The 26,777-nt window shown below is 53.8% G+C and overlaps 1 protein-coding gene across 2 annotated transcripts; it reads left to right on the forward strand.

Annotated features, from left to right (window-relative positions):
* The first annotated feature begins 2,664 nt into the window (after nt 1-2,664).
* TRIB2 (tribbles pseudokinase 2) lies at nt 2,665-26,170 on the forward strand. Of its 2 annotated transcripts, XM_023759898.1 has the most exons (4): nt 3,929-4,291; nt 8,738-8,844; nt 8,959-9,251; nt 23,755-26,170. In XM_023759898.1, the coding sequence occupies exons 3-4, from the start codon at nt 9,097-9,099 to the stop codon at nt 24,221-24,223; spliced, it is 624 nt and encodes a 207-aa protein (XP_023615666.1). In that variant the 5' UTR covers nt 3,929-4,291; nt 8,738-8,844; nt 8,959-9,096; the 3' UTR covers nt 24,224-26,170. The 2 variants fall into 2 exon arrangements, with proteins under 2 accessions (XP_006096067.1, XP_023615666.1); XM_006096005.3 differs by lacking the exon at nt 8,738-8,844 and having other exon boundaries at nt 2,665-4,291.
* The last annotated feature ends 607 nt before the right edge of the window (nt 26,171-26,777 follow it).

Below are 26,777 nucleotides of genomic sequence, written 5' to 3' on the forward strand. Positions count from 1 at the left end.
TATGACCTTTCTAAGACCTCACTCCAACTATATCACATCAACCTTGACTCTGTTTCTCCTCTACTACTAAGACCACGGTCTCTAGCTGATCTACCAAGCCCTCCCCATTCTAATCCCAATACACTTTGCTAGCACATGCCTGGCTGTTGTTCCCCAGTGGCCAGTACTGGGGATATGGTGAGTTACTAGAAATTCTGGAACATCCCACCACTTCGCTTCTGCACATTCCTTCCCTCTGCCTGAAATGCCAGCGACAATCTCTTATTCATCTTACGTTATGACTCATAGAATTTTTCCAAGATCCACAAAGACAAATATACTTTTAAAAAGCACTGTTATCTCTACACCCAGAGTATACCTTGGTATGCACCAGTATACCCTGGTACATAGAAGGTTTCAATAGATATCTGGTTTAATTCAAGATAAAAAAAATAACATTTTTCTGGGAAAACGCCCTGAAGTCCAAGAAAAGTTGTTTCTGCCTCTCTGCTCCCCAGATGCCTGGAAATTCTAATTGCCACATGATTACACAATGAGATTAAACATTTCTTGTTTTTCTCTGGGACTAGACTGAGCTCTTGGGTGGCACAGACTAAATCTTACTCATGCGTGGGTCCCTAGCACAGGGCCTGGCTGAGAGTAAGCCTGCATGGACTTCCTGGACTGGAAAGGAGAATGCTAAAGCAGAACTCTATGAGCTGAGCAGGGAGGCTGTGAGACTTTTTATTTGACAGTTGAAGACATGGAGACCCAAGGAGGGGGAAAGAATGTGTTGACTCAATTTTCATTTAAAATTGGGGACACATCCCTGGCAGGTTTGGCTCAGTTGACAGAACATCGGCCTGCAGACTGAAGCGTCCCAGATTTGATTCCAGTCAAGGGCATCTGCCTGGGTGTTGGGCTTGATCCCCATGCAGGAGGCAGCCAATCAATGATTCTCTCATCATTAATGTTTCTATCTCTCTCTCCCTTTCTCTCTAAAATCAATAAAAATATATTTTTTTAAAAAATAAAATAAAACTGGGGACACAGTCAGGATTGGAACCAGGTCTCCCAATCCGAGTTACAAAGCAGTACTGGTGGCCACTGAGCAGAGCAGGGCTGGGCCTTGCTTACCGCCCCATCGGTAGAACTGCCTTAGGTCTGCTCTTGAGACCAACATGAACACACAAGTGTCTTAATGGAAGAAGACTGGATTAAGGGGCCCTGGTTAGCAGTCACAGTGACAGCCTGGGGGCAGATGACGGAGTCCTAGGCAGGCCTGTCAGCAGTAGGATGATATGTGCCAGGAGGTAGGACCACTGCTTGACCTTCTTCTCAAACTCTGGTCCTGCTGTGTCCTCTCTGGCCAACTTCCCAGGAACCCCGTATCACTAGAGCCCAGGGTTGTGCAAAATGATACGTTATAAATAGACAGGAGTGGGCATATTTATAAATAGCTCTTCTTTTTAGTCAAAAGTGGCCTAATACGGGCAATACATGGCCCCCTTTCCCTCCCCCACTAGAAAATAGGCATGCAGGCAGGTAATAGCTCAGAGACAGCAGAGTCTTCCAAACGCCCCTTTCCTAGTCCCCTGGCTGTTTTTATTTTACCTTAATTTGCCCCCAATCAGATTGCTTCTCATTTACCAGGATACAGTATGTTAGCCTGGAGCTTGAAGCCTCTGCCGAGTCTGGCCCTTTACCTGGTGTGTCCAAACCAGGGAACTGGAACCTCCGGGGAAAGTTGAGAATAATGGGTGTGTGTGTGGGGGGAGGCGGGGGGCGGGGGAATGAGACAGCAGCTCTGCTTGACTCTCAGTGTTGAATGCATTTGAGTTGACTTGTGTGTAGGGGTGAGGTGTGCTAGGAGGAGGAAGCCAGGAGCCCCTGCCTTGAGGTGTGGGTATGGGGGGTGCTCGGTGTCCTGCTGTGGAAGGGGAAGAATTCATGATTACATTTGGTCTGAGTTTAAAGGTGCCCACAGCAAGTCTGCTGAAAAGACTCAAAGCCCTGGGCCTGGGGTGGGGTGGCAGGAGGAGGGTGACTCCAACTCAAAGAAAGGAATCAGTTTCTTTGTAAATGGGTAGGAGGGTTAAAAAAGAAAAGACAAGGAAACTAATTTCTGCAACCTCATGCAGCTCCCAGGCAAACACATTCGTCAACAGAGAAGGGCTCAGGCTCAGTGCACCATCTGAGAGCAGCAGCGGTGGCCTGATGCTCGGACGACGCCTGGCTTTCTGGGAAAAGCGCCAGGAAGGTGAATTAGGCATGAAGTACACTAGGCACTGCCGGGGCCCCCAGGGGGACACCCGCGGGTAGTTGAGGCGCCGCCCGGTTCCTCTCCGCGGCGAGTGCGCTCACTCCCCGGCCCCGGAGCCGCGGAAGGATATTGCACTTTGTTTACCGAGCCGGGACCGAGCCCGGAGCGGGGCCCGCGCCCGGGCCCGGAGCTGCCATGGCAGAGGCAGCCGCCCGCGCCGCCGGCGGGCGCTGGAGCCGCCCGAGGACTGGCAGCCTCGAGGTTGATTGATGGGCGCGGGGCTCAATGAGGAGAGCCCGCGCGGGGGAGGGGCGGGGCCGTCTCCAGGATGAGCCAATGGCGAGTGCCTCGGAGGGGCGCGGGGCGGGAGGGGCGGAGACTCGGTGGAAATGTGTCGGTGACATTGAATGGGGAGACCGAGCGCGAGCGAGGCGCGCGCGCACACAGGCGCACACCCGCCAGCCCCGCTAGCTTAGAGATCCCGGCCACGTAAGTAACTATTAATACCGCCTCGCCGGGAGATGCGGGCGTGCTGAGCTCGGGGACTGGCCTCGGGCACCGTCGGCCATCCCCTGCAATTTTAAACACTCTTCCCTCCGAGGGGGAAAGGAACACATAAAAGAAGAGGAAGAAAAGCCGGCAATTTCCTCCAAAACCAATCCGTCCAGGCAGATCGGGTTTAGGGTAGGGGAAGCCGGAGTGGTTGCAAATTCTTCCGAGGCAGGATCCGGTGACCCGGCGGGAAGGAACGCCGCGGGCTGGCAGGGCTGGGGGCGCATCCCCTTCCAGCGCCCGGAGGACCCCCGGAAGCTCGGCCAGCCGGGGAAATCGGAGACCATTGATCTGCCCTGGACTCTGCCCGCGCTTCTCCCTCTCCTCGGAGGACCACCCGGAGCCCCGGCGAGCGGCGGCAGCATGAGCCTGTGCTGACCGCCGGCCGGCCGGCCAAGCCTGCGCTTCGTCGCGGTACCTGAGCCCGGCCCGCGCCGCCACCCCGCGCCCGGCTTTTGCAATCTTTTGTTGGCCGCGCTGACCGCTCCAAGTTAAATGCTCCCTTGCTTTTTTTTTTTTTTTTTTTGGTCTGTTTGTTTAATTCTTGGGAGAGCTCTTGCGATCTTGGAAAAGCCTCAGACGCCATCTACAGTTAAGTCGTAGATAACTACCCTCTCCGGCAACCCCCCCCCCTTCCACGCCCCCCCACCCTTTCCACCAAAAAAGGGGGTGCAGCGCGGATTCCGCCTGCCGCGCGGCGCGAGCCGGTAGACCCGTGCTGATTTCCTTTCTCTTTTTGTCGGGTTTCTAACGCGCGGAGAGCAAGCGGCCGCCGTGCGCTCCCCGAAGATTGCACCAACTCGAGCAGGGCTCCTGCCACCCAACCCGCCTGCAAGTCTGAAGCCTGCGTGGGGGTCGCTCCGGGGGACCCGGCGCTGCAGCTCCCACTTGAGCAACCCGGCTCCTCGCCTAGATCCACGTTGGAAACAGAGGGAGAGAGAAACTAAAAGTGCCGCGATTCTGCACATCGCTGGCTGCTTTGGGGCAACAAAAGGACCCGAGCCGCTGCCGACCTAGTGCCCCCGGGAGCCGGGCTCGGAGCAGACCAGGTGCCCAGCTGCGCCCTGCTGGGGCTTCTAACTCTCTCTCCGCGCAGCCCCCTTCCCGTCCCCTCCCCTCGCGCCCCCTTTTAAAATCCGTGGCACGGAGGCGCCTGCAGCCGCGCTCGCCAGCGACTCATCCCTCCGGCGGGTTTTTGTTTGCTGGTCGTGTGCGATCCCCACACTCATGAACATACACAGGTCTACCCCCATCACAATAGCGAGATATGGGAGATCGCGGAACAAAACCCAGGATTTCGAAGAGTTGTCGTCTATAAGGTCCGCCGAGCCCAGCCAGAGTTTCAGCCCGAACCTCGGCTCCCCGAGCCCGCCCGAGACTCCGAACTTGTCGCATTGCGTTTCTTGCATCGGGAAATACTTATTGTTGGAGCCTCTGGAGGGAGACCGCGTTTTCCGCGCGGTGCATCTGCACAGCGGAGAGGAGCTGGTGTGCAAGGTAACGAGCCCTCGGCTGGGTTTGGCTTTTTTTGTCTTTTCAAAAAGATTCCCAGGCCTCTGCAGGGGGCGGGAGGTCGCCCAGCCTGGCGTCTGGGGAGGGAGATTCCCCGGGTAACACATCCGTGGCCTTGCTCCAGGGGCTTCTTTATTTATTTGTTCCCGGGCGACTAGTTGTGGCGAAGTTTTCCGAGCGGTGCAGACAATGGGGAGGGCTGCGGCGGGGGCGTCCTGGGGAAGCCCGGAGCGGCGAGGGCGGCGGGACCCCGCGAGGGCCACGGACACGCGTGGCCCCAGAGGCTCGTGGAGCGCCTCCGCGCGGGACCCTGCGTCCTACCGCCCAGGGGATGTCTCCGGGTGTCCAGCCCCCTCCCCTTCCAGCCGGGAGCAGGGAATCCCCCGCTCATTTCAAGGCAGAGATGACCCGGTTCCTCTCGCAGCCATTGTTCTGAGCAGCGTGCAGGTGTTCGAGCTTTGTTCCGAAGGTGCCCTTTCAAAGGGACGCACAAAGGTGTCCCCTCTGGCTGAGCCGAGGGGCCCAGCGCAGGGAGCTTGCTTCTGCCTGGAGCCTTAAAGGAGGCCTGGTGGGTGGGAAATCAAAGCCGCCTGCACACCTCCGGGTGTAGGAAAATAGTGACTCCTCTGGGTCCCTGGCTTGTGTCTGTTTCTTCTCATCCCCAGACTTCCGTGCTTGAAGGCCCCTGGCGCTCCCCCTTTCCCCAGCCCCTGCCCCCCCCCCCCCAACACCTTTGCCTGAAAGGTTTGGAGCCTCAGGATATTCTCCCTAATGCAGAGATGGACCCTACGATTGATTTCCTTTTTGTCTTTGACCCTGAACAGTGACTGGTTTATGCATGTGTGTCTGTGTGTCTTTGTAGGCACCCACGGGGCACCAGACGAGGGGATGAGCAGGAGGATAGTTGCAAAAGCAAAAAAAAAGGACATTAGAGCACACCTCTACCGAGGAATTGGACATAGATCAAGAGCTCATTGTCACTTCATTTTAGATTTGCTCACTGTTGTTTTCCCCCCCACTGGAGGGTGGGAGTGGGGGTTGGGGGTTAGAGGGATGGGGTGGAGAGGGGGGCCATCAGGAGTGGGGACCCCTGCTGTCTTTGAATTGCCTGACACTTTTACCATCAACCACAGGCTTTATTTCATAGGGGACTGGAGTGTTTCATTGTAAGACATGGGTTTTGTGGAACTCTCCAGTCAGTTTTGCAATTGCTCGGATTAGACCTCGGGGGGAAAAGAAGAGACTCTTTTAAATACTGCTCTCTGCTTGCACCGAGCATTTGGTATTTTGCATCTTCTGAGTTATTGACACCCAGAGCAACTGTGCCTGGTTAACCAAAATTCAGTAGGCTATTCAGAAGACCGACAACGTTGCACAATAGGGTAGTCATCCTTTGAAATGAATGAATTCCACAGAGCTGCCACTCTGCTAGGAAATATGCACAATCACCCAGCAGTGAGCGTTTTCACTCCTTTCGCTCAACTCGGGCACAGCATTTTCATATTTTTTCAAAGGCTGGAGGTGCTTTGAAGCGAGGGGACTCTGCCACCCGAGTCTGCAGCAGCGTCTTGCTGTTATTTCTTTGTTTAAAAAGCAGAGGTGCCTCGGGCCCCTGCTCTTTCTTCCTCGGTTCGGCTTCTTCGAGCCATATTTCACGTTGGGCTGACCTCACAGTGTCGTTTGCAGACTTGCTCTCTGGCCCCTCACTGTACTTCATCTGCTGGTTTTGTGATGGCAAAGATTGAAGCAGCCCCTCGCCAATTACTGTGTGGCTGCGAGTGGCTTTAAGTGCAGTATCATTGTTCTGCTTGACAGAGGTCATCCCTTTAAGACACAGCAGCCTCTGTGCCCCTGCCTTTTTACCAGAGGTGATGGTGGCATCCATGCAAGCACAGTGGCGTGCGGGAGGTGCTTGGGAGCTCTCAGTGGTGTTTCAGGGTGGCTTCCATGAGCTCCCCTCAGATGTGTACTGTGGGCGCTTAGCTTACTGCAAGGCTGAGTGAAACCTATGCATCGATGACTTAAAATCTAGAGTTCTTGTCTCCTAGCTCGGTGTTGATCCAAGAAAAAACGTTTGCAAATAAGATGCCACTTATTGCAGAGGACTGTATAGAGAATTCTATGGGACATTATGGGGGTGGGGGGTGGGGGAGGGGGGAGGGTCATTTAACCCAAATAGTCAGGCCTGCTCATTGTCCCCATGCCTACAGTAAGCAAAGGGAGGGAGGGAGTTTTAAGGGCCTGTAGCTTCTGGCTTTCATGGAAGTGCAGGTAGTTACTGTGCAGATTGACATACTACCATCTTGGCAGAATCCCCCCCCCCTTTTTTTTTTTGCAAATGCTATTAAAGATGGCCCAATCTTACTGCTTTATCTGAACTGTCACATTATATACCTGAGGGTCTAAATTAAACATTCAAAAGCAGCCGCCAACCAGGCTCATGGCTCAATTTTGCACTTGAAGGTGATGGTTTAAGTACCAATCCAAGCCCATAAATGCCTGTTATAGCTGCTAATAAACGTTTGGTTCCTGCCCATTTGGGAAAACATTCGTCCTGGCTTTATTTTCCATTCTCCGTCCACCATCTTGGAATCTGGTCTCCTCTACAAAGGCTATGGCTACTATTGATGCTGCCATGAAGGTGTTCGATTTTCTTTTTTTAAATCTACATCCATTCAGTGTTTCAGCATTGGGCGGGATCATCGACTAAAGGTGCTGAGCAAAAAAAAAAAAAAAATCACTTTTTATTTTTAACAAATGCACTTGAAACGGGAAGTATATTGTAAATAACGGTACCTGCAGCCCGCTGGCAGACACGCGGCGGTTATGTAAGCGCAGCGCCTGCATTAGCCTCTGCAGAGCGCTCACACTCGCCCAGGTTCCCCAGGCTGCCTGGGTCCCTGCTCCCTGCAGTCGGGGTCTGGGTGTTACAGTTGACTCAAGCGTAGCAGATGCTTAATTGAATGGACCTCCAGGGTCAGCGCTCGGAGGTCATCCTTTGACAGCCTCGGGGTGTGATTTGTGGTCCCTGGAGATGCTGACGGACTCATTCTTAAAATCGAGGGCTTTCCTGAGATGGCTCATTATGGTTCATTCACAAAGTTACTGCGCTTCCTCGCCCAGGGTTTAGCACCGGCGCTTCCCAGGCTCTTGCTCACCCTGTCTGATTCATAGGTTTTATTTTTTGAAGCTGAGAGTGACTTCACTCATGGATTCGGAGATGGCAGCCTGCATCCGTGGATGGTTTCAGGAGGCCTGTGTCTTCTCTTAAAATAAATCCAGTATCGTGGGTGCATTTGGGAATAGGCATTGTCGGCTAAGCGCTCTTTTCAGGTTCTCATGTGGGATCCAGACCCCCAGAAGGTCGGTGGGGCCCTAAATCAACGTCTCCTGTTTATGAAGGGGGTGGGGGGGCGTGGCCCTAATGCTTTGTACCCACCTCATCCAGATTAGCAGTGGCCCAGCCAGGATTAGAGCCTCAAATTTGGTGATTTCTAGGCCAGCGTTTTCCCCACGGCCCTGCAGAATGCTGCTAAAGGAGAGCATGTTTTAACTCATGAAAAAGAAACACGGGAAGTTAAATGACGGTGCATTGATCACACAAAGCATCTTGTTGTCACAGCGATCCCGCTCTCCAGGGAGGCACCCCACCCGCGCCGGCCCCCACTCCTGCAGGCACAGGATGGATTCTCGAACCCACATTCCCAGGCAGATGGTGAAACCACATTCCAAACCCAGGCCTTTGTGGTCCTGATTCAGGGGAGGGCTGCAGATGAATGAACGCTTTTTAATTTTTTTTCACCCTCAGAACTCTCTGCAGGCTAATACCTCTCATGTCTGTTGCAAAAAGGTGTGGAGGGTGGATTTTCTTTTTCAATAACCCCACAATGAGGCAGCATTTCACAGGCTCCTTTTGATTCATAGGAAGTCGTTGCATAACTGATTCATTGAGCTAGAATCTGTGGAGGGAAGAGAGAGAGGAGCATGCCTGCCTTCCTGGGAGCAAGGACAGCGTCCTGTTCCCAGCCCTGCCACCAGGGGCTGGATGGGACTTGCTCTCAGGGGCTCCATTTCCACATCTGTGAGAGGGAGGCATGGCGGCCTGGGCATGTAATCTAGTAACTGCTAATGTGTCGTATAGTGCTATATGACTCCGTTGTATTGCACAGAGTATGTGGTCTATAATGGTTATACAGGTAGCTGAATAGTGTTCATGTCCATTTTTCTTTTCTTTCTTTTTTTTTTTCCCCTGAAGGAACATAAGGTGTTATCTCTGGAGCTTGGGATGGGTCATTCTCCGATTTTGCATTAATTCTTCTTAAACAGAGTTAATTGGGAGAGAAAAGTAATAAGATTGACCTTTTGTGGTGATTTTTTTTGTCTTGCAAAAACACTCTTACCTTCACTTTTTCATATCATCCTCCCAAATAGCATTTGCCCATATTACACATGACGTCTGGGAGGCCCAGAGAGGCCCAGCGACTTCTTCAAGGGCGTCCAGCTGGCAGGACACAGGCCCAGGGTGGTCTGGGTTCCAGGTCAGCACACCCTTTGTCAGCAAAAGCTGGTCCCTGTGGGAGGTGCTCGCATGCTGTGATTGGCCGTCCAAGAGGCCCCTCTGACTCTTGGTCTTGTTGTTCACTCTGCCCTAGGTGTTCGATATCAGCTGCTACCAGGAGTCCCTGGCCCCCTGCTTTTGCCTGTCTGCCCACAGCAACATCAACCAAATCACCGAGATTCTCCTGGGGGAGACCAAAGCCTATGTGTTCTTTGAGCGGAGCTATGGGGACATGCATTCCTTCGTCCGCACGTGCAAGAAGCTGAGGGAGGAGGAGGCGGCCAGACTGTTCTACCAGATCGCCTCTGCCGTGGCCCACTGCCACGACGGGGGGCTGGTGCTGCGTGACCTCAAGCTACGGAAATTCATCTTTAAGGACGAAGAAAGGTGAGTCTCATTTCCGTCCACACCACCACGGCTGCTCTGAGCAGCCTGCTGAGAGCTGCGTGGAGGCTGTTCTGCTGCCTGTGGTCTGGGTGTGGGGAAGACAGCCTGAAGGGACAAAGGGGTGAATATAAGGCTTGACGTGCCCTTGGAAAATAGTCACCCCTCACTCCCAAGGTGTTATCCGATGCTCCAAGGACAGGTGCAGGGTGTGTTGTGACCTGCTAACTATTTTGGTTTTGGTGTTCTGAACTCTGAAGGTGGCTGCCAGCCTGGGTGGCATTTTCAGTGTGAATGAGGCAAGATTTTCCAAACCCTACCTTCAGCACATTCAGTGCCTGGCATCCATCCTTTAATATTCATTCATTCATTCATTCATTCATTCCCTCCTTCAATGGGTATTTCCTCAATATATAGTATTAGTCACAGTTCTCAGTGCTATGAATAACAAGATACATTTACTAGTCAACTGACCTACAAAGATGGTGTTACAGGCCCTAAATAAAGGTAGGTAGTGGGTCAGATGGGATTGGGGGCTGGGATGGCGGTACCAACTAGGATGCAGAGTCCAGAGGTTTTTGTAAGAGCGATGACTCTGGGGCCAAGACTTGAAAGAGGAATATGTCATAGGCCACGTGGGCAGGACCGGCCTTCCAGGTGAGAAGCCTGCCGCCGCACATCCACGGCCCGCGAAGGTCCCGGTTATTTTTGGAGACAGCTGGACAGGATGCTGGGCATCTGGCTTCCATTTCTGGTTCTTCCATTAACTCATTACATTCTATTTAGCAGACCCCACGGGGGCCCTGCTTTCTCCTCCAGCTGACTTTGATTGAAAAAACTCTTTCAAGTTCCTTTTTCCTTTCTAATAATGTGCTTTTTTAGGGGGGGTGGAGGCAGCTGATTTATCTTCATCGCTGACTATTCCAAGAATTGTCCTAGAGGGCCTACGTGCGTGAGGTCACGGAATCCTTGGGGCCGCCTGTTGGGAAAGTGGATAGTGGCGTGCAAGTCCATTGTCACAGCTGTTGCACACCGCCTGAATGCAGGTCCGGCACGCGTCACTCACTCCGCTCGCATTTCTGGAATGCCTTTTGTGTGTCTGCACAGGGCTTGCTATCTTCCACCCCAGGGGCCTGTGATATTTTTGGGCTGTTGCTTATAGGCATCTGAGTGAGACAGATCCAGTGGCGTGGGCGTGGGTTTTCCCTCGTGTGCTTTGAGCTGATGGGGAAGTAAATGCCTGGGAAGCATTTGGGGATTAACAAGGGAAGAGGGCCCGTGGCTGCGTAACCCAAATGGAATAATTCCGTGAGCGTTATAATCCAGATGGTGTACAAAGTGCAGACGCCACTGGGTTCCCCAGACCCACAGAGGTTGGGTATCGTTCCATATTTACACCCATTAAGGGGTGTCAGAGGTATCTGTGGCAGTTACATTGATAGTGAATGGCTTTTAGGTCTTGATAGTGAATGGCTTTTAGTTTTATTAACAAACTGAAGAAGAGAGAGATACCCTAAGATCTAGAGCAGCCGTGGGCATACGGCCCGCGGGCCGGATCCGGCCCGTTTGAAATGAATAAAACTAAAAAAAAAAAAAGACCGTACCCTTTTATGTAATGATGTTTACTTTGAATTTATATTAGTTCACACAAACACTCCATCCATGCTTTTGTTCCGGCCCTCCGGTCCAGTTTAAGAACCCATTGTGGCCCTCGAGTCAAAAAGTTTGCCCACCCCTGATCTAGAGTGTGGGGGATGCTTATCTTTTCTGCAACTCAGAGGCTTCTGCCCTTGAAGCCTGGAGGCCCAGGCCCTTACCTGGTTTTGCCTTTAATATCCTGTGTGACCTGAGTTGGTCCCCTCCCCCAGCCTCTAGTCCTTATCTCTGTCCTGGCTGTTATATTGGCTCCAAGGTCTTTCTGAGCTATAACATTCAGGTATGTGCTTTTTTGAGTACTCTCCTTTGGAAGGTAGATCTATATCTGAAAAGGCATCCTTTAAAAAAAAAATTATTGTCCCCCTTTTTCCTCTACTGACCCCTTCTAGCTGCCCTCCTCCCTCCCCCACCCCCCCACTTCCCTCAGGCCTTCACCACCCTATTGTCTGTATCCTGGGGATATGCATATATGCATATAGTTCTTTGGTTGATCTCTTCCCACCCACCCACCCCTGCCTTCCCCCTAAGATTCAGCAGTCTGTTCTATGCTTCTGTGTCTCTGGATCTGTTTTGTTCATCAGTTTATTCTGTTTATTAGATTCCACGTATGAATGAGATTTTGCCCTCCTGTGTTCCGCCTTTCTTGGAGATGTATCCAAATGTGAACTACAAATGTAAGAGTTAATATGTGGTGGCATCTATAAGGTCCTTCTCTGAGGTTATCCTGTAACTTACTTCTCCCTGTAAACTGGAGAGGTGACAATCGCATGTCCGGGTTACTGAGGGGGGCTCCAAAGGGCAGCATGTGGGGGGGAGGGGGGGTCTCAGATGGGAAAGAACAATCGTCTGGGCAGGTTCTCTGATGAGACAGCTCCCAAGAAAGCCACTTGCCTGACAGACGGAGCAGGACAGCAGGTGGATGCCCGTCTCTGGGATCCCCTTTTGAAGCACCATCTTTGATCGCCTCTCTTCAGAGAGGAGTTTCAGGCATCAGCAAGCACCTGGGGTGGCAGGTCCAGCCATGGCTCACCATGGTCCATGTGTGTTTGTGAAGTGAGGCAGAGTAGGGTGGACGTCCCGGGTCACAGGACGTAGAGCAGGAGTGGCGTCTGGGAGTCCCCAAGGGTCTGGGAGGCCAAGCCCAGAGGTGAGCTTGCTCCGGTGCCCACAGCTAGCTGGCAGCCAATAGGGGCTGAGGCAGAGCTCACACTCGCCTTTGTGGGGCTTTCCCAGGCCTGGCCTGCCCTGCCCTCTATGACAATGGGTCGAAGGGTTGCCAAGGAGCATGTCTTGGCAAAGCCCAAATCCTTGATGTCCTTGCGCCTCGGGAAGACACACCAAGATGCAAGAAGCTTCCAACAGGAGGATGGTGATCACTGGTGTTCGCTTCGGAGTTATGTTTGACTTTTGCAAAAGAGCATGACCCTTTCTAGAAAGAACTAGAAAAAGTGTCCCATGTGGTTGGGAACCCAGAACCGTTCCCTGGAGCAAACATATCAAAGCTAAACCCTTTTGCATTTTAAGGAGCATTTGCCTTTTGTAAAAGAAAACATTAGCCTGTCATCTGTCCCCCGCATGTCTCAGAGCACGTGGTCCCTGCAGCCCCGCTTTCCCGAGGGGCCACGGGAGAGGAGAACCGCCCCATCTGATGGGTGGTGATGGCCACACAGGAGTGAAGTGACCTTGCTCAAGGTCACACAACCTGTTTGACGATGGCGCTAGCCTGGAAATCCTGTCACTTCCCCCCAGAGCCCCATGGCCTGCTGCGGTCCCAGGGGACTGGCTGTTCTGCACATGACAAGTGTCTCCGTCTGGTGGGTCAGTGTTCTCATCAGTAGCTGCTAAGACTTTTTTTTAAACCAACTGTCAAGTGTTTGTAAAAAGGGAGTCATGCCTCGTAGCCTTTTCCTTCTTAGTGTTGTTTTGGATTTGAACCTCGGTTGCAGAGTGTGAGACCCCGGTTTGTCACGCATCAATCAGAGTTGTCCCTCGTGATTCCCAGCAGACGAGTCTCCGGGGCCCGCACAGTGGCCTGCAGGGGCCCTGGGACCTCGTGGGGGCCTCGCTGCTGACAGATCTCACCTTCCATCTGGTAACTAGGACCTAACCCATAGGCGTTTCAGTAGGACCGAAGCGTCCTCCTCTCCTGATAGACAATGTGGGAAGCAGTGGGTTGGACCTGAAAGACTTTTGGGAGGGAAATGACGGCATTTGCCTGTTTTCTGCCCCTTGATGCATGGTCCTCAGAGGGAAAAGCATAGATGAGACTTGGAAGGGCTGCTTTATTATTAATCTTCAAATGTTTGCACATTAGTCTTCTCAGAGATAGGCGTCTCCTTCCTTGATGCCCTTGAAAGTGATTGGAGGCACAGGCATTACCCATTGGAATTGGCGGCACCTGGTCCAGAAGGAGACCTGCCTGTGGGCGGCTCCCGCGCGTAGACTTTCCGTCCTGGACCACCTGGAACTCTGAGTCCATGGTCAGCCATCGAGTGGCACTGCCAGCACCGGAAGGCATTGCCCACGGTCACGTTGCAGACGTTGTACGCAGATGACACTCAGCCTTGCCTTCGACCCGAAGCCCGTGCGCCTGTGCCGTCTGCCTCTGGGTTGCAGTAGCAGCATCTCAGACTCTCCTGCTTCTGTTTTATTTTGATTGAGGCTCGAGATTCAAATTCTGGCTCTACCACGATGAGCCACCTGATCGTGGCTACGCGATGGAACGCTTCTAAGCTGCAGCTTCCTCCGAGCTGAAATGACAGGGGCATCCCTGGGAGGTGGTTGTGAAAGTTCAAGGAGAGGATACTGCGACTCACAGGGTGGGGCGGGCTCTCACTGATGGACAGCTGGTCCTAGAGTCATTGATGAAACTATGGTGAGCGGTTCCCAGGGTTCTGTGGGTTCCTGGGGGAATGTGGCCCGTCTCTCCGGCAGCCATTTCCGTGAAGAGCGGGGGCTCTTGTGATGTCAGGGTTCAGATTGAAGCCACATCCTCTTCACTGAATCAGTGCTGGGAGGGTGACTGGTAGAGGTCAAGTGCATGTGCTGTGGAACCTTCTGCTCTGAAAGGCCAGACGGTTGACAAGATGTACGCACAGGAAGGTGGACACCAGGCTCACCGGAGAGTGAAGGGTGCCACCCACCGGGCCTGGACCGGCCCTGTTTCCTGCCCTGCGCCTCCACCTGCCCTGATGTTTCTGCGGGCACAGCCCCCCTTCTTTTGTTTTCGTTTTGAGGAAGTTAAACCCCTACCCGGGTTGAATTCGTCCTGTGCACACCCTTTGCATCCATAGTTCCTATAGTCAAATCTGCACGGAGGGGCCCCCTGAGTGTGGGTTGGGCCTTGAATCGACAGAGGGCAGTGCCCAAACCCCCAAAGGGTGTGCCTGTGTCTGTGTCCTCCACCCCCCTGGCCTGCTGTGCCATTAGAGTGGTCTGCGTGGTCAGCTGTTCTTTGGGGCCCCGTGTTGCAGTCGGAGCCTCTCAGGGGAGGCCTGCGCTTGGGAGAGGCTGGTTACTCCCGTGTGGAGGCAGAGCCGCTGTCTGGATAGGGATCTCTGCTCTTGCACTTAACCTTGCCAAGTCACCTCACCGCCTCTGCTCAGAGCGCCTCCTCTGTGGAGAGAACAAGACTTCCCCCCGGGGAGTCAATGAATGAGTGCGGTGAACCCGTGCTTGGCTCCGAATTCGCACCTGCTGTCCTGAGCCTCCCGCCACGGGGGTCTGTCTCTCGGGGTGACCCGGGGCCAGCTCGCTGACTCGGGGTGGGAGGAGTCCTCTCAGCTGGGGCAGCCTTGGGTGCAGGCGGGGCTGCCGAAAGGAAGTCCCTGTTTTACCTGCTTGGCTCCTCTCCCTTGGGATGAGGCTCCCTGCCACCCCTCACTCCCCGCCCCCAGTCAAGGCCCGGAGTTGACATTTCATTGCACAGAAATGCCCCTGTGAATGGAGAAACATGCCCCTGTACATGTTTCTTCTTTGGTTAGAAGATCTTTATCAATTGACGTCACACGTTTCATTTCCTCTGCTCTGTGGAAGCTGGTCTGTGCCTGTGTCTGCAGGAGGGAGCTGGGACCCCGTGTAGGAACCTGGGGCCACCTGTTCCATCCCCCGCTGCGCCTCATGCTGGGGATGGGGGCGTTTCTCCCTCCCTCCCCAACCTGGGCCGGGCTCTTTCTCTGTTGTTAGCATCTCTCCTGGCTCTCCCTTTAGATCTCCAGGCTGCTCCTGCCTCTGTTGAAGCTGTAAGATCCAGCAGGGCAGAGAGGGCAGGCACCGAGTCCTGGAGACCGGACTCTGCTTCCTTGCATTGACAGCCAGTGACATGAGCTCCTGGAATTCCCGTCTTTATGTTGACCCTGCCGACCCTTGGGGAAGGCTCAGGTACCCACCCTTTTTCCCAGGATGGCGAGGAGTCCTCTCCCCCAGCCCCCACTCTCTGTCACGGGGCGTCTCTCTGTTCTACGTGCCCGTGTCTGCCTCTCAGGAGCTGTCGCTCGGTCCCCACTCCTGGAACGCTGTGGGCACTGAATCAGTGAAGACCCCCTTCATGGAGTAGGAGCAGCTCAGATTGGGTTCTAGTGACAGAAGGAGGGGGGCAAGGAGGAGTGCGGGCCATGGGTGTCCTTGCCTGGGATGCGAGCCTGAAGGATGAAGGCGTATGGATCTGCCGTGGACACACCTTTCAAAGAGAACCACTTACCCAGATCCACGTCGCACGAGAAATCCCCCAGCGTTTCCGTCCGGATTGAACGATTTATGCAGAACGATTTATGCAGACCCTGCCATCGGTGTCCGTGTTGGGGTGTCATTTCCCTTAGGAAGGGCCTAAGCGCAGTGCGTGGGGAGCTGCCTGGGGGAACTCTGCTTAGGAATAGACTCAACAGGAGGGAAGGGAGTTTGAGCAAAGGCCAGGAGTTCCCAGCATGCTGTGTGTCCGGAGGGACGTGCTTTGGGGGGACTTTGTGGGGGGACAGAGGAGGCTGAAGGGACTGGCCTGCACCCTGACCCCACTCCACCCCACCCATGGGGCATGGGAGGAAAGTTCTGGACCCTAAGCAGCTGGGCAAGTGCGCCTGGCTGTCTGGGAGAACAGGGCTGGCGGGGCCCTCGTCCCAGCATTAGCGGGAGGTGGTGTGCAGACGCCTGTCTGAGGGGCCATCGGGAGATGATGGATTTGGGGCCGGGGATCCTGCAGGAGCAGGGCTAAGTGCAGGGCAGCGGGAGGCCACTGGCGCATTGATGAGGAGCCCTGAGCTGCTTTGTCTGTCTGGGGATTCCCTGCCTGTTCCTATGGAGACGGCAGGCTGGCTTCCCCGCTCTCCCAGGGGCCAAGAAGACTCCAGCGACTGTGCCTCTCCCAGGGGCCAAGAAGACTCCAGCGACTGTGCCTGCAGGCAATTGCATGAGGTTCATGCATGAGGCTGAGGCCGTGCATGAGGCCCATGCATGAGGCCAGGCAGCGGTGCAGTGGGAACACCTGGGAGCATGAGTTGGATTGAGATTCTCATCCCAACTGTGGGACTTCCTAGCAGGTACTTCATCTTTCTAAGCCGTGATGTTCTCCTTCATCAAGCCCAGCTCCCTGATGTGCGTGTGAGGTGCCCAGAGGGTACAGCTCCCGGCACAGCTCACCAGCCCCTCTTCTGGGCCCCTCCCTGGGGACTCTCCTCTCCCTGAAGTGTCTCCCTTCCTGGTGTCCCGGCTGCTCTGTGCTCACTGCTGAGCAGCTTGGCCTTGGAGCTGGGCCTGTTCACTGCATCTACTGGACCTGGTGCATTGGTGGCGCTCAGAGGTGACTGCTGGAAAAATTTATGTGCATAGGAACCAGAATTAAAGGAGTGAAGGTTTATTGGGCAAAGTTTAGCGGCCCGTAGAGACCCAGTGGTGGCTGCCAGGTTGATTTGGTGCTGGGGCGGTCCTTCCCTAGCTCCCCACCCCCTCAGCTACAGCCCCAGGTGGCTCTTTGCTGGCACCAGGACTGGTGGCCAAGCGTAGCGTCACAGTAGCAGGCAGAGCAAGGCCAGACCTGGCTGCAGCTGATGGTCTCGCTCGACCCTTGGCCGGCTTGGACCCACCCCCTGGAATGGCCTTCAATGACTTCTCCGGATTCCACTGACCTCAGGCCACCGGACTTCCCATCCTGGCCAGGCCCACTTTGCCTGGCTGAACTCCCAGCCCAGCCCCGCCCTGCCCAGCCTGTCCTCATCGCTTCCTGCCCAGAGCCCAGGGCTGTGTAAAGGTTTAAAAGCCAGGCCTGGTCTGCTTGTGTAGGCCAGTTTTGAGATTTTGGAAGGAGCACTAAATTTGGAGGCCGAACACTTGGGTTTGAACCCAAGCTCTGCCGCTCAGTTGCTAGGGGACCTTGGACAGGCCGCATCAGTGTTCTGTACCTCAGCTTCGTCATCTGGTACATGGGCAGGTCCAGCTTCCCACGTGCGCCTCGTGAGCTACAGCGGCTCGAGCGTGTATGTGATGTTCTGCATAGGCCTGGGCCTTGTTGGTCTCTATGTACCCAGGGTTTTCCTTAAAAGTGTCCCCATTTTTGACGGAGGAAACTTAGTGCTGGTGCCACGATGCACTTTGGAGAGAGCTCCCACCTCAGGATCCTCCCGACAGGGATTCGGAGCTCAATTTTTTTCAGTTACCCTATTCAGGACCCGCACATTTCTTTCTCTGGGCCTCAGTTTCCTTACTTTTTAGGAAGTTTGCACATATAATATTTGCCTTTCAGTTTTGTTAAGAGAAATAGAGACATAGACTGAAGAAATTCCAGTATTTTTTATTTTTTATTGATTTCAGAGAGGAGGGGAGAGGGAGAGAGATAGAAACATCAATGATAAGAGATTTATTGATCAGCTGCCTCCTGCGTGGCCCACACTGGGGATCGAGCCTGTAACCCGGGCATGTGTCCTGACTGGGAATCGAACTCATGATCTCCTGATTCACAGGTCCATGCGCAACCATTGAGCCACTGGCCGGGCAAGAAATTCCAGCATTTAGACGTTCACTTTGTGGTTGCTATTGTTACTATAATTATTATCATCCTAAGGATGCCATATAGGAAGTGTTGCTACCCCTATAGTTTAAAAATTAAACTTAAAATCAGGACTTGTAAAGCTGACAGAGCCCTTTTCAGTCCACGTAGCCATACGTTTTCATTTATAAATGTGAAGGCCAACGCTGCTCCCCGAGGCGGGGAGCAGAGCTGTGTCCTGCTGGTTCTGGCTTCCTCACCTGGCTCGGGAGCCAGCGACACCAGGCCTGGCACTGGCTGGGCCGGCCCCGAGTACATAGGCTGCCCCGTGCGAGCCACGTTCATTCAGAGGTCGAGAGCAGAGCAGGCTGTGCCGCGCCTGGGCCGCAGCCAGGTTGCAAGACGCATGCGGGGAGGCAGCGTCTGGGCCAAAGGCATCCTGCCCTGGGCTCGTGGCTCTCTCCTCCAAGAAGCCGCAGGAACAGCCACTGTCATTTGCAGCGTTTTGGTCACCAGCATCTCCACCGTTCCTCCTTGTCACTCTTGGGACTCTGTATCCTTCGTGTGCCACCGCCTCTCGGAAGCCCATCCTGCAGACCTCCCTCAGGACTGAGTAAAGTGAGCCGGAGCGAGCTGGGCACCTGGGTGGGGGAAGGACATGCCAGGTTGGGGGAAAACAAGTGCAAAGAGCCCAGCAAGGAATCTGGGCATAGAATGCATATCCACGTCCATCTGCCTGAGGCCTGTCCATCTGTCTTCCCCTCCAGGCTCTGGGGTTGAAGTGAGACCCTGTCTTAATAGTAAACTCGATCTGAGTGGCCAGCATGTGCCGCCGTGTTGCTGGGCTCTCAGTAGATACTGTACAAGTCCTGTGGGAGCATTGCTCATTGAATCCTCACAGAACTGAGCAAATGGGTGTCACGTGTCACGCCTGCACCCCCAGTTCCTAGTTTAAATGCCCACATGATGGACATTTGAATTATTAGGGCCACCGATGGTCACGAAAATCAATTTCTTCGCCTGGAAATTTATAGTCTCCGGGCTCTTCAGGAGACGTCCGATGTGGAAAGCAGATTCATTCATTTCCTCCCACTCGGACCCACGCAGGTGCTCCGCCAGGCCTCCCCCACCCACGTTATAGAGGCGAGGGCAGTGGCCCCCATTCCCAGAGGGGGGGTCAAGCCCCAGAGACCTCCCTTGCGTAACAAGTCCGTGGGGACTGGACCGGAACTCCAGCCCAGCTCGGTCCCTGCCATGCGCACCCTGGAAGGACCTTGTCTAAAGACGTAACCCAGGCCGCCCGCCTCGACCCTTGCCTGGGAGTGATGTAAACAAGTTCAGGATGTTCCCAGAAGCAGGCAAGGTCAGACGCCTGTGAGGCTGTTTCCTCTGCGTCCTTTTCCTGGCTTCTCCTTCCCTCCTCCCTCCCCTGCCTGGGATGCGTGTGCTCCTCCATCCCGGGAGCAGACTCCTGCCCCGGGGCCGCCTGCCCTGGTCCTGGGCGCACCTGTGCTGCCCACGTAGTTGGAACCTCACTGGCTGAGCTCACAGCCCAGAGAGGCGAGCGCCCGGCCCCCAACTAGCCCTACTAGCCCGACGAGCGTGCCCACCCTCTCAGCCTCAGGCTCAGGGTCCACATGGAGGGAAGATCATTTTTGCTTTGGAAGTTGATCTTAGGAACTTTGAGAGCAGGCGGAGGTACCTGGCACACGTTCCGCGCCATAGCGTGGTCTTTGGTGTCTGGTAACTTTCGAGTTGCACGGGCCGGCTCTGTGGCTGCCCTGCCCCAGCACACACCACACCGATGTGACAAGCAGGTAGGGACACAACACATGGGTGAGCTTGGGGACAGCTGGACCGCAGCGCATGGGGTGTCTTGATTTCACTCTCAAATTCCCTAGGTATTTGCATAACCTCTGAGTCCCGTCTCCAGGTGGGGAGGGGTGGGGCGGGGGGCTGCAGGGAGGGGTTCGTTGACAGGAGAGAGCCCTCTAGCATTTTCTAGGGCCCTTTCTGGAGAAGGACCCCAGAAGAGGGTTTAGGATGCAGGTGTGGTCCCTGCTGCCTGGGGGGGAGGCGTGGGGGGAGGGGGAAGGAGAGAGTCCGAACCTGGGGGTGTGACCTGGACAGGGATGAGAGTGACAGGGCTTTAGATGGGGCTTAGCAAAGAGCTCGAGGCGCTGCAGTCTGTCCCTGGAAGGGCTGGGTGGATCTCCCTCCACCCGCACGGGAAGTGATTTACAGCACCTGCTTCCGTGGCGCCTTCACGTGACCTCACTAAGCCTGGCCAGGGAGGCAGCTGGTGCTTGTTTCTTTAAAGCTGAGCCCACAGAAGCGCTGAGGGCATAACTGCGAGATTGCCTTTCACCCGTGGACGGAGTGTCTGCCGTGTGCCGGGGACCAGCGTAGGTGCTGAAGCATCGCGGTAACACAGGTGCTGGTCTCTATGTGCAGGGGGCCCTCAGCCACCCGCACGTGGCTCCAGGAGGGGGAATGAGGTGATCACCCCAGGATGAGCATGGGAATAAGACATAGAGCGAACATGCGTAAGTACTGAAAGACCATGCGTCGTGTTCAGGTGGTGACGAGGGGGTAGGGAGCAGCGGGGTGGGGGCTGCCCTCTATGGGGTGGTCAGGCCAGGCCTCTTGCATAAAGTTCACCTGTGCAGAGACCTGAGAGAGCGGGAGTGAGCTGCACTGGCGTCTGGAGAAGCGCATTTGGGGTGAGGGCCTGAGGGGGACCCTGTTCAAAGGCCCCAGGAAGGACCCAGGTCCGTCTGCGTGCTTGAGGAACAGTGGGGAGGCTGGGATGGAGAGAGGGGCGAGGGCTGAAGACGAGGCTGAGATGCCGCAGGTCACTGCGGCCTCGGCGAAGGTGTTGGCCTTACCTGGTGAGCGTCCGCAGAGGAGCCCAGCCCTGGGCTTGACCCTCCGATTCCGATTTAGTGCTCATTCCGCTGCTGCGTCCCTCGCCTTCTGGGTAGGCTTATTATCATTATTACTGTTCTTTCCACTGCAATGATTATTCCCGCAGCTCCTCTGCTGCCAAGACAGTGAACTTGGAGTTGAGGAGTCTGGCTCACTCCTGGACTCGGCAGGCGCGTTTAAGGGTGAGAGCAGGCGGAGGAAGCTGTGGAGAGAGCCCGCTTGTGCCTGTGGTTTGCGCTTCCCTCCCCTCCGCCCCTTGCGTTTCACTGACTCACCTCCAATCTCTGCTGTGGGTCAGCCCACCTGCCCCCTTAGAGGAGAAAAAGCAAAGCAAGAGGGCGTCTGTGCTCAGTCAGCACAATTCTGGAATAGCACCCTCGACCCTCCCTGCCTTTCTAGGCCATTCGCTGTTGGGAGAGGAGATGGTGTGGACCACGGGTTACGACAGAGCATGGGGAGCACGTGTAACAGATCGGCTGCTCTGCATCCTGGAACCCCAGGATGTCCATCCAGCAGACGTTCAGGCTGTCTTGTCTAGATAGATGCCCAACAGTGCTAAGGAACCTTACACTTAAAAATGGTAAACGTGGGAAATTTTATGCAAATTTTACTGCAATAAACAACTAAAATAAAAAAACAAAGGAAGGTTACCTTCTTCAACAGTCCTCTGCAAGGCTGAGAGGCGTAGAGGTTGAGCGACTGCTCCACAGCCACACCGCAGGTGGAGATGTCTGGCTTCAGTCCACTCTCCTAGCTCCAACCCACACCATTTCTTTTCTTTTTTCTTTTTAAAAAATATATTTTATTGATTTTTTACAGAGAGGAAGGGAGAGGGATAGAGAGTTAGAAACATTGATGAAAGAGAAACATCGATCAGCTGCCTCCTGCACACCTCCTACTGGGGATGTGCCCGCAACCAAGGTACATGCCCTTGACCGGAATCGAACCTGGGACCCTTCAGTCCACAGGCTGACGCTCTATCCACTGAACCAAACCAGTTAGGGCTACCCACACCATTTCTTGTTCATGGATGGAAATAAGTTCAGGGGAGTTGTCACTCCGTGGTCTTTGAAACTGCTACCATCCAAATATGAGATCTTAGCCCGGCCGGTGTGGCTCAGTGGTTGAGCGTTGAACTATGAACGGATCAATTACCAGTCAGGGCACAGGCTGGGTTGCGGGCTCAATCCCCAGTGTGGGGCATGCAGGAGGCAGCAGATCAATGATTCTCTCCCATCATTGATGTTTCTATCTCTCCCTCTCCCTCTCCCTTCCTCTCTAAAATCAATAAAAATATGTTAAAAAAAAACACACAAAAAACAAATATGAGATCTTAGATTCAGCTGAGATTTCCTCAGACCTGTCCTGTGGAGCTCTCCCTGGATGAGTTTGAGCCTCGCCTCCTCTCTGGGGCTCTCTGAGTAGTGGTGGTCATCACCCTAAAAGGCCAAGATGTGCAGTAGGAGGAAGGCGAGAAAGAGCAGTGATGGACCGGAGTCAGGGCTCTAACTGAGGACCTTGTGGTATTTCCAAGCACTTTTCTCTTCTCTGGGCATGTGAGCCTCATGACACCTGGGCAACAGGGAGATGAAGGAACCACTTGATGTGACTGATACGGACCTAGTTGGTGCTATTTATGAGGTTCTAACCCTAAATCTAGTCCCTCCTTCCTGTCCTATGTCACCTTCCTGGCAAGCCTTGATCAGGGTGACGGAATAGGGTCCACTGAGTTTATGGGGCCTGAGAAGCGCTGACCCTCTGTGGGGGTGGCAGTGTTCTGGGCCGGGAGAGTAGGAGGAGGATTGTGGTCTTAAGCACTGAAAGGTAGTCATTCTCAATTTTCCCCTTAAAGAATCACAAGATGGGGAGACAGGGATTCTCGGGAGGCCTCTTGGCTAAACAGAGAACACTGGGGTGTGAGCTTATGCTGCTGGGTCGGGGACAGCCCTCAGTCTTGAACAAGTCACTTCGCATCCTGGTCCTCAGTTCCATTCACTGGAAAGTATGTATAGCTAATGATAAGAATTCAACTTATTTCCAAAAGTCTTTACTGAGTACTTACTTTATTTTATACCCAGTGATGATATCAAGACCCACTGCATAAAGGCCTAGATTCCAGGGACTCAGAGTTTCATGAAATTTCTCCACCTCTGTTCTTACCCAGTGCCCCCAGGAGAGTCCTACTTTCGTGTCAGCCAGCACTGTGGTCCTCACATGGCAGGGGGAAGATGGGGGAACAGCGTGACAAGTTTGAGAAGGCTCTTGGGCTCATCCTGTTATTCAAGCACACACACCCATGCACGCAAGCACACACACACATGTACACACGTGCAACATGGTTGACTTAGGGAGACATGAGGTCAGGCCTTCTGTTTCCCAGCTAAAAGGCTTTGAGCAAGTTACTCAAGCTCTGAGCCTCCATGTTCTTACCTGTAAAATAGGATCGTACAACCTTCCATGTCTAACCAAAGCATTGTGTGAGGCCAAAGTGCACTTGAGTAACGTGAGAGGTCCTTGCAGACGGTGTCTGCCAGGTTTACCAAGCGTGGTGGACAGAGCTTCTGTCAGCTTCCCAGTTGGTTGGATCTGAGTTCAGATCTTGGGAATCCCAGTCATTACTCAGATGTGACTTGGAGCAGGTGACTTCATGTCTTGTTCCCTCAGCACTAAGACGAGGCAATGCTGTTATTGGTGACCTGTTTACTTGCTAAAGGGTTGAGTCCCCTAATAGGTTGTAAGCTTCATGCAGAGTCCTTGTCAGTCTTGCTCACTCCTGTGTCCCCAGCTCTGGGAGGGGGTCTGGCACTAGAAGGTGCTCAGTGAGTAATGTTGAAGGCTGGTGAGCGGATGAAGGAAGGAGTAGGAGTCCCTGGATACTGAGCAGGAGCTATGATGTAATGATGTGTCGGAGCACCCTCAGGAGCTCATGTGTCCCTCCTTTCCTTGCAGGACCCGGGTCAAGCTGGAAAGCCTGGAAGATGCCTACATTCTGCGGGGAGATGATGACTCGCTCTCCGACAAGCACGGCTGCCCGGCCTACGTGAGCCCGGAGATCTTGAACACCAGTGGCAGCTACTCGGGCAAGGCCGCCGACGTGTGGAGCCTGGGCGTGATGCTGTACACCATGTTGGTAGGGCGGTACCCTTTCCATGACATTGAGCCCAGTTCCCTCTTCAGCAAGATCCGGCGCGGCCAGTTCAACATTCCAGAGACGCTGTCGCCCAAGGCCAAGTGCCTCATCCGGAGCATCCTGCGGCGGGAGCCTTCCGAGCGGCTGACCTCGCAGGAAATTCTGGACCATCCTTGGTTTTCTACAGATTTCAGCGTCTCCAGTTCAGGATATGGTGCTAAGGAGGTGTCTGACCAGCTGGTGCCGGATGTCAACATGGAAGAGAACTTGGACCCTTTCTTTAACTGAGCTCACGCCCCACAGAGACTGGGCTGGTACCGGAGCGGCAGAGGGCAGCGAAGGGACTTCCTCCAGGGACCACACGTCACCTGGCTCCGTAGCAGGAATGACACTGACACTCACAGGTTTCTTGGTTCAAAGAAGGGAAACCTTCAAGGAGCTGACTGAACATGTAGCATGGGGACGGGAGGTGTGGGGTGGGGTCGGGCTCTGGGGCCGGGTCAGGGGTGGGGGGAAGCCCCCTGCAGTTTCTCCTCCCTGATGGAGCCCCGGAGACCACCCCCCTCAGTTGGCTCTGTCCACCCCACTTTTCATTTTGTTCAAAACTAGTTGCAGATCCTGACAGAATCGAAACTCTCTGCCTCAAACCCACATCTCGGCATCGCACTGTTAGCATCTAACTTCTTGTCATGATTCAGGGAAGGTACAATCGGCCAAGGGTTTTCTTTTTTTTCTTCTTCTTCTTTTTCTTTTTTCTTTTGAAACAAGCCAACCACCTATCTGATCATTAACCGGTCACTTAAAGACAATTCGGTGCACACAGACTGACATGAAACCTGGGTGCTAAACTAAAAGAAAAGGAAAGTCCAGTTTGTGTCTCTTAATCGCTCTCTCAACTCATTCCTTCGAGGTAAAGTATTCAATACCCCGTTCGGGAAGGGACATGTTCATTCTCAGCTCCCTGAAAAGGGGAGGGGGACCTGGCCTTCATAAGCTATTCTGTTTCGTGTCAGGAAGCTCTTAGAAGTCAAACTTCCAGAGCATCACTGCTCTCATAGTTGAAAGAAAGAGAAAAGGAAGGAAGAAAGGAGAAAGGCATTCGCCTCCTGAGTCTTTTTCCTGTTGAACGACCAGGGTTGCCTGCGAGGCATCGCGCTGGGCGGAGATGGGAGTGAGAGAGCAGGAAGCTTGGAGTCGGAAGCCTCTACAACCCGGGGCTCTCAAGAAAACATGTGTGTCTTTGTTCGATTGGAGACGAGCGAGACAGAGCAGGTTGTCCCCCATGTGTAAAATACAGGGCGGCTCTCTCGTTCCCTTCGTGGAGAATGGCCCTCTTGGCTTCGGAGGCCCTCTGGTCTGGACAAAAACCTCGGTAGAGATAAGTGGGAAAGACAATAAGCTGAAAGCGAGGACGATATAAATAAAACGGCTTCTACCCCCACACGCACCTTTGTATCTTCGAGAACTCTTCTATTTATTAAGGAAAATGTCACATTGTGATGTATTAAGCCAGTACTTCAATTACGGGTTGACTTGGGAGACATGTTACATGCTGTCGTTAACATTTATATATATATATATATTTTTTTTTTTTCCTTGTTTGAGTATTTCTGTCCCTGAAATAACCTTTCCTTTGGCTTTTCTAGATAGCTTTATTTGATTTTGAGTGGCCAATGTTTTTTTTTTTTTATTAACGGCTTTTCTATCGCTGTATGATACAGAACTCTTTCGGCATAAATATTTGTGTTTCCAGTACCTCAGTTGTTTGGATTTTACTGCCTGTATACGTTGTGTGAACTGGTCCTGTTTTTGGGTAGGTGACACGTGGACTCTAGTATGTAAATGTTACTTGAATCTGTGCTCCATTATCGTATGTGGCATGTATGTGCGGACCGTGGATGCTTCACGCCTGCCCAACAGGAGCCCGGCCGGCCCCTTCCCGAGAGGGCGGCTCCCCCGTTCGTGTCTGGAGACAAGGCAGCCATGGACGTGCCCTGGATTCTATTTTGATAACAGAAGATGGAGAGGAGAGGCTTTTTACACGCTGAGGATGGTGCTGTGTCGAGGAGGACCTGTTTCCTTCCCTCCCCCTGTATTTTTTAAGGACCCGGGAGGAGGAGAGAGTGGTGACATGCATGGTGGGAATCTGTGGCCTCTGGTGCTTTGTCCTGTATTTGGTTTAATGTTTTTGTCCTAATCTCTTCAATCAATAAAATTGTGCGTATTTAACTAAAAGTCTGGGGTCTGGTGAAGGTGACTTCCTGCTTCCGAGGTTTGTGGCCGCTGTGCACCAGGTGGGAACTCGGATGTTCTTGAGGGTCTTCCGTTCACGGTGAACCATCACTACTGCCAGACAAGGCCAAGGCTGCCTTCCCTCAGGACAGGGCGTGTGCCGGCCGGTTAGGGGTAACGGCTCGCTGACTTGTCTATCTCCCTGAGTGAATCCTCACCCCGCCTTCGGAGGTGTGAGTCACGTTCCTATTTCAGATTAGGGGAGGAGCCCGGGCAGACACAGACTTCCCCCAAGGTAAGCGCCCTGTGAGGATAGAGTCAGGCACGGACTCCAAAGCCTGTTGAGTCCCAAAGCCTGGTACCGTTTCTGAGTCCAGTTCTCAGGGTGAGTCTAATAAAAGCCCTGGGTGGCCGGCCTTCCCCAGGGCCCAGAGATCCAGGCTTCAGCAGGATTCAGCAGCTACTGGAACCTGATTGGAAACCTCCATGGAGATCACCCCCCTCCCAGAAACCAGTGTCTGCCCAGGAGCCCTCCTCCGTCAGCCACACAACATCAGGCGGGCGGTGTCCATGGGCAACCCCATCCATCGTGCTCCTCATTGAACAGGAG

This window comes from Myotis lucifugus, unplaced genomic scaffold, assembly GCF_000147115.1.
Source record: "Myotis lucifugus unplaced genomic scaffold, Myoluc2.0 scaffold_165, whole genome shotgun sequence".
NCBI classification, from domain to species: domain Eukaryota; kingdom Metazoa; phylum Chordata; class Mammalia; order Chiroptera; family Vespertilionidae; genus Myotis; species Myotis lucifugus.

What these genes read in the sequence shown, in the direction of transcription:
- TRIB2 (XM_006096005.3), top strand. Translation starts at nt 4,022, where the DNA reads ATGAACATACACAGGTCTACCCCCATCACAATAGCGAGATATGGGAGA. An exon ending in GAGAGGAGCTGGTGTGCAAG is followed by an intron (nt 4,292 to 8,958) that starts GTAACGAGCCCT and finishes ACTCTGCCCTAG; the next exon opens with GTGTTCGATATCAGCTGCTA. An exon ending in ATCTTTAAGGACGAAGAAAG is followed by an intron (nt 9,252 to 23,754) that starts GTGAGTCTCATT and finishes CTTTCCTTGCAG; the next exon opens with GACCCGGGTCAAGCTGGAAA.